General features: G+C 32.6%; 1 protein-coding gene, 1 non-coding gene and 1 pseudogene across 2 annotated transcripts; 2 read left to right on the plus strand and 1 right to left on the minus strand.

Annotated features, from left to right (window-relative positions):
- Positions 1-1475: 1475 nt before the first annotated feature.
- Positions 1476-2077, minus strand: LOC125847003 (ninja-family protein AFP3-like). Its single transcript, XM_049526718.1, has 3 exons — positions 2014-2077; positions 1870-1935; positions 1476-1732 (listed from the first exon to the last, which is right to left on the minus strand). The coding sequence occupies exons 1-3, from the start codon at positions 2075-2077 to the stop codon at positions 1476-1478; spliced, it is 387 nt and encodes a 128-aa protein (XP_049382675.1).
- A 1809-nt stretch (positions 2078-3886) lies between these two features.
- On the plus strand, positions 3887-5598 carry LOC125847004 (putative F-box protein At1g49610; annotated as a pseudogene).
- A 290-nt stretch (positions 5599-5888) lies between these two features.
- On the plus strand, positions 5889-6013 carry LOC125849628 (U6atac minor spliceosomal RNA). Its single transcript, XR_007444702.1, has one exon. It is a non-coding gene; the product is annotated as a U6atac minor spliceosomal RNA (small nuclear RNA).
- The last annotated feature ends 892 nt before the right edge of the window (positions 6014-6905 follow it).

Genomic DNA, 6905 nt, shown 5'->3' on the forward strand with positions numbered 1-6905 from the left:
TCTAGCTGTGATATGTCTTGACCATATACAAAAAGTACTGATTACACTTGGGAGAAGAAGAGCATCCAAGTGGAGACCCTGGGTGAGAACGATAGAACCTTTTATCAAACAATTTTAACCCAATCTTGATTCTTATTAGGTATTTTTGTTAAGAATACTTTGGTCACTTGCTCTAAAAAAATAAAATTCCTTTCCATGAATGAAGCAGTGGGTGGAAGATTGGTTATTTAATCGCTTGAACAAGAAGGTAATCCAGTTCTCCCTCCGATGCCATTGATGGAACCACTAACAATCCTCAACGAAAGAGGCAGATGGTTAAGAAAGAAGAAAGAACAACCTAGGGCAAGTGAGTGAAACAAATACTTTCCACCACTGGCGGAGCCAGGATTTTCAGGAAGGAGTGTCAATGGTTGACAGTCAGTAAAGAGTGTTAATGACTGACCTTAAGGAACTTTTGCAACACCTTAATTAAGCACCACACTAAACCTTCATGGCCTTATATTAGGAGGTGTCAACACTTGTACACATATATTTATTAAATCAAAATTTGACCTATATATAGTGTAATTTTGTAGCGAAAGGGTATCGACACCCTTTTGACAAGGATAGCTCCGCCTCTGCTTCCCACCTTCTCCCCATAAGGAAGAAGTGGGAAGGAATGGATTAACATTTATCAAAAGTAAGTTTTACCTTTTTTTAATTTATTACTCCACGTATAATACACATAATCAAAGAGGGATAACACATATATTAACACATAATTGTCAGATTTAGCAAGAAATAGAAATTCTAACTTGGGAAATAAACTTAGAAAACCTTAAAGCTAGCAGTTGATAGTAAATCCTAACACTTAAAGAAAACAAGTTATATTTAGCAAGCAATGAAAATTTTTAGTGGGAAAAAGAACATGGAAATCCTATAAAAAATTAAACCCCAAACCCTAATAAACACATTAATAATTAAAAAACTTACGAGAGAGGAACAAAAGTACACATAATCTAATATAACTAATTAAAAAATGACATATTTTACAACATTTAGAAGAGTTAAGATAGATGATATTAGCCCGGTGATATTCACTCACATGTAATTCTCTTTTCCTCTCTCATGTTGAGGAACAAGTGAAGTGTTTTTTAAAAATAGGTTAATTTAGTTTAGTGGCTTGAGATTGATTTTTTTTTAAAAAAAAACGAATAAGGGATCAATATTTTTGTAGAATAGAAACTATTTGTAGAATAGAAACTATCACTGGCTTCTAATTAAGCTTAAAAAAAAGCATCGCATAGAAAAAAATAAGTCAAATCATTGGAAAATAACCTTAATATAACATTGAGGGGAGGAGCTTTAGTCAGTACAACAACAAAAGGAACAATGAAATAACAACGATACAAAAGCTAATGCCTTTTTGGGCAATAGCCATTGAATTTATTTGGTACAAAAACAAAAGGAAATATCAAATAACATCAATAACAATGCTACTTAATCTGTTTTCCATCAATAAATATATGGTTTAAAGGGTGTTCTACATAACCTCCACCAGTGTGTTCGACAAATTCAGCTGCATTTAGAAGATCACCATGACAAAGACAAACTATCTCCACTTCATCTTTCTTCTTACACGAGTATAACAGTCCTTCAGTCTTCTTTCCCTTTGGTCCTTCACCTCTTGTGGAAACAAAAGTCATATGGTTGAGCTTGAAATTTTTTATCTTCATTTTAGCAATATAATTCCCTTAATACACATGTGATTTCTGTTCAACGAAAGATGATTTCACATAGAGAAATAAAGGAAAAAAATGTTTCCTACTTTAATTTTGATACAAATTGAAATTGACTTTCTATATAAATCAATTCGCAAAATTTTGATACCTTGAATAGGTGGTTGTTGGATTTCAACCTCAGTTACACTTGAAGCAACACTTCCTTGCGATCCACCTGAAAACATCAAACAATATTTTTCATTAGTTATTCACAAAAAACGATTCATTTTTTTCGAGTGAACATCAAAATTACCATTCAGTTCCACATTTTCATTCTCTACATTTGAAGTTCCCATGTTTTCTTTAGCTTTCTCCATGTTAGAAAAATCTAAAAGCCGAGAAAGCTATTGAATTTCAAACTAAAAATTATAAAATGGAAAAAGAAAAACTCAATGAAATTTTCAATGCAGGGAAACCATTAGACCATTTGGGAGCTTATAAAGGAAAAAATTTCTTGGTGGGAAGGTAGAAAAAACGTGAAGAGGTATTTCATTTCCATGGGTTGAATAAAATAGCAAACTAGCCCTTGGAAAGTGACACATGGTTGTTCTATGAATAGCCTGACCATGTGGTTTAACAAGGACTTTGGAAATTGAACCCAAGAGGTAACCGTTTAATAGTGGCACATGTCACTTATAAATTCACTTTATAAGTTTTTTTGACCACTTTAAAAAGAGGAAAAGGTTGAATGTATTTTTCTTCTGTATTTTATTGGTCAAATTTAGTAAATGTTATATTGTCCCATGATTTTTACTTTCAACATTACTGAATTTAATAGGGTAAACAATAAAAAATTTATTTGTTTAGGGCCTAATATGTGCATTTTCATGAGTTTTCAAAATTATCATCATGCCAAATTTTGTTCATCAGATGCATGTATCTGACATATCTAGTTTTCAAATATATAAAAAGAAAAATAATAAGTATATTTTTAATGGATTTAAAAGGAAAGTAGGTGTGACAAATTGAAACGAGGGTGTATATCTTTTTCAAATATTTAAGAAGTAAATTATTACGTCAATGATGATTTTAGCATGACATCAACAACCTACTTAGGAAAAATAATCAACTTATAACCATTAATGACATAATTATCTTGAATGTCTATATCTCATTGATTAATTTATTTATATATATTCTATCTATGAACAAAAAAGTCGGACCAAAAATAGAAAAAAATTAAATGGTTAACACCATGGCCACTATATAAGTAGTGTGTCATTAGCCCTTTAATCAAAATATACATACAACAACAACAACAAAAACAAAAAATCAAGATTTTGAAAGGGAAACCAAAGTCTACATTGTGTATGTCTCCTTTCTCCTAATTTCATTTCTTAAATTTTGTGTTTGAATTTTGATGAATAATTTTGTTTACTAAAATACAGGACTTATGAACTTTAAGTTTAAATGCCTAATTTCCCTTTTTTATGGTTTAAAATAGCCGCAAATTGTAATTATATACTATTACATGGGATAATCTTAGTAGCATCGACTACTAAATTATCATTTTTTTTTTGGTGAGATCATTCAATTTCTCATCTTAATTGTAATGTCCTCCTTCATTTTCCCCTTTCCCGGCCCCTATTCTTAAGAACAAAAATTTAATAATAAATATCATATATTACCACACTAAAAAAGAATGAACAAAAAAAGAAACAGAAATTGTCTATAGCAATTATAGTTGCAAGTAAATTTATTCTCAATATTGATGTCTGATAATTTCCACCCCTTCTTAGCCCTATGTTGTTTCTTAAAAAAAGAGAAGTGTAGCATGACATGTTGGGCTTTAAAAGGTGTAAATGAAAAATGAACAGTTGAAACTTTTATGGATAGTTGTGATTTTTTTTTTTGAAGAATTGCGACTTTTTTGAAAGGTTGTGACTATTTCAAAGGATTGTGACTTTTCCAAGGGGTTGTGACCTTTCCGATAAGGCATAATAAGCACACGTTTACGCTATTCTTTATTTTCTATAAATATATGGATTTCCTGTTATTATTCAACAACATATTTTCAGAAACTCTTCTGATTCTTCACAAACAAATTCTAGTGTATTTTTTTTTATGCTTGAGTGGTTCGCTGACATTGTGATTTCAGGTAGCAATAGTAATACTGTTTGAACAACATGAGCAACCAAGACCAATTCTCTGGCAACTCTGAATGTCAGCTTATTGAAAACTCAGCTCAAAAAATTTAAGAATGAGACAGCATGTGAAGAAATGGATAGGATTAGTAAGCTACCTCATGCTCTTATTGTCAAAATTCTTTCTTTATTTCCCATAACAAATGCGTTCAAAACAACTATTCTCTCTAAAGATTGGCAATACTTATGGACTTGTATCAACAACAGTGTTTATGACAACGAGGAGTATGGTCATTCAAATAGCTTGACTGTGCACAAATTCATTTCCTTAACGGATAATGTACTACCTCTCCTTAGTTGCTCTACCGTTAAAAAGTTCAGTCTAAACTTTGTGTTCAGATATGGTGATGGTGTGTCTTATTTTTCGGTAATTGACAAGTGGCTTGAGTAGGATTTACGCTTGAACATACGGTATACTGTTCATCCCATGGAGCATGACCAACCCTATAACTTACCTGAAGCTCTCTGTAGGAGTTCATCCATTCTAAAACTCAACTGTGGGAATTGCAGAATATTAGAAGATTGTGTACTAAATTGGACATCTCTGAAGAGTTTAACACTGTAAGATTTGTTTCTCCGAGATGAACACAATAAACAAATAATGTCTAATTTTCCTCAATTGGAGTCTTCGAAGCTACGTGAATTATGTGGTTTTAATCGTTTGCACATGACTTCTCCAAAATGTAAGCATTTGGAATTGATCCATCACGGTCATCCTTACGGGGATTGGTATTCATTCGAAGGTGATACATGTTGCTTTGAAATTGTTGCTCCATATGTTAAACATTTAACAATTTTTGGGGTTTTTAATGATACGAGAATTAAGTTGAGGGACTTTTCATCTTTAAATCATGCCAATCTTGATCTTGACTTTGATGAATTTGATGAGATGGATGAAAACATAGTGAAAGATATTTTGGTAAGCGCTCGTTGTGCTAATCAGCTAATACTCTCATCCTGGTTTATCAAGGTCAGTTATCAGTCCCAAATGTCTCCAGTCTTTTTATGTTGATTGTGATTAGATCTCCTATTTTATATGCTGAATCATTCTTCTGTTTAGGTGATTTCCATTTTGATGTTGGAAGAGGAAGACGTCTCCTTACCATTGCTGGAATGTAGATGGTTGACAATAACTTCTTGTATTTCAAAACTTTCGTTCCCCCTACTAGACAACCTCTTAAGGGAAACTCCTAAATTGGAAAATTTGATGATATTTCTTGATAGGACGGTATGTTTTCTATTCTTTTCTTACTTCAGGATATCTTTATGTCAAATGCATATTGATCCCCTAAAGCCTCAACGCCGAACGTGATTTGTCCTTCTTTGGTATGTATAGTATCACCCATTTTATGAAGACGAAGAGATTGATTTGTCGGAAGACAAGAAGTACCTCTCCATTGAAGAAAATATATTCAAAGTTTCCTTACAGAATTTGAAGAATGTCAAGGTTATGCCATTATGTAGTCAGACATATACCTCTGACGCAACAGAGCTAGCTCCATCAATTCTTGAAGTTCTTATTTGAGCATGCAATAAATCTGGAGAAACTAGTTATAGTGCCAGAGCATAACGATTGCAACAATTGTTCTACTAATACCTCAAATCTGATGAAGTATTTGTTACCTTTTCCAACAAGTGCAATTGTTTCCTTAGGACCAGTTAGTCATAATGTTTTCTATTCCAAGTATGTTTGAAACTCTATAAAGTAATTTCTTTAGTCACTTTTTTAATGCGGAAATATCATTTGATGAAGTTACAAGTTACATTCAGGAGGATACCTTTCTAATCTCTTTTTTTATTTCTTATAAAGATGCATGAATATTTCTAGATGATGTACAAGTCATAAATTTAAGATTGTATCCAAATGAAGCGGCTAAAAACATAAATATGTATCTTCCATTAATTAAAGTAAAAACTTAATTATGTGCCAGCCATCAATTAGCACAAAAAAAAAAATAGTTGCTCATTCCTTTACCTAAGGTTTGTGTTCATAAAAAGAAGAGTTGGTTGACATCTCCCCCTACAAGGATGGAAACAACCTTCAGGTTTTACCTGTTACCACACATTCGTTTAAGGCATTCCAACTTGGTGGGACTAGCAATGGATGGTACTACATTTGTGTACAATACCTCTAATCTAAAAGATTCTGGAATAGAACACTACAAAAAACACCTGATTTGTGGAGGTTTAATTTCGAGCTTACAATCAACATCCGCTAATTGTATCAAATTGAGGGGATTTCTATACCCTTCGTTTATTTTATTAAATTTGCAGTGGTTAAAATCTCCGCAACACTTAGAAATAAAAAAATAGCTACAAAAATTAAACAAATGGGTATTTTAAAGAGGTGGTGCTTGTCTTCTAAGCAAAAGAGAAGAAAAGAAAAGTAAACTCTATTTCTCCTTAATGAAAGTGAACGCTCCCATTTCACTCTAATTTCTTTCTTACACCGCCTTTCATACCTATAAAAATCTCTAAGGCTTTGCTTCTTCTGTCTCCTTCAACGGTGATTCCTCTTACTGCACTGATGATGATGTGCCGCGTTGATGCTCTCCGTTAAGCAGTGGGTGGAAGATTTATTCTTTGATCACTTGAATAAGAAGGGCATCATGTTCTTCCTCCGCTGCCATTGATGAAACCAGTATCAATTCTAAATCAAAAAGGCGGAGGGTTAAGAAAGAAGAAAGAACAAACAAATACTTTCCACCAGTGGCGGAGCCAGGATTTTCAAAACGTGTTAATGATTGACCTTAAGAAGCTTTTGGAACACCTTAACCAAAGCACTAAACCACCTTGGCCTTGTGTTAGGAGGTGTCATCATTTATATATATACTAAATCAAAATTTAACTTATATATCATGTAATTTTGTGGCAAGGGGTGTTCTCTGTAGTAGTTCATCGATTAAAAAACTCAACTGCAATAACTACAAAATATTAGAAGATTGTGTATTAAATTGGACATCTCTGAAGAGTTTAACGTTGGAAAGTTTGTTTCTCCAAG

Source organism: Solanum stenotomum, chromosome 12, assembly GCF_019186545.1.
Source record: "Solanum stenotomum isolate F172 chromosome 12, ASM1918654v1, whole genome shotgun sequence".
NCBI classification, from domain to species: Eukaryota; Viridiplantae; Streptophyta; class Magnoliopsida; order Solanales; family Solanaceae; genus Solanum; species Solanum stenotomum.

Excerpts from the sequence above, each read along its gene's own strand:
- LOC125847003 (XM_049526718.1), bottom strand. The coding sequence starts at position 2,077 with ATGGAGAAAGCTAAAGAAAACATGGGAACTTCAAATGTAGAGAATGAA. Across the intron at positions 1,936-2,013 it reads TGAAAATGTGGAACTGAATG|GTGGATCGCAAGGAAGTGTT; the intron begins GTAATTTTGATG and ends TGATGTTTTCAG. Across the intron at positions 1,733-1,869 it reads CCAACAACCACCTATTCAAG|GGAATTATATTGCTAAAATG; the intron begins GTATCAAAATTT and ends ATGTGTATTAAG.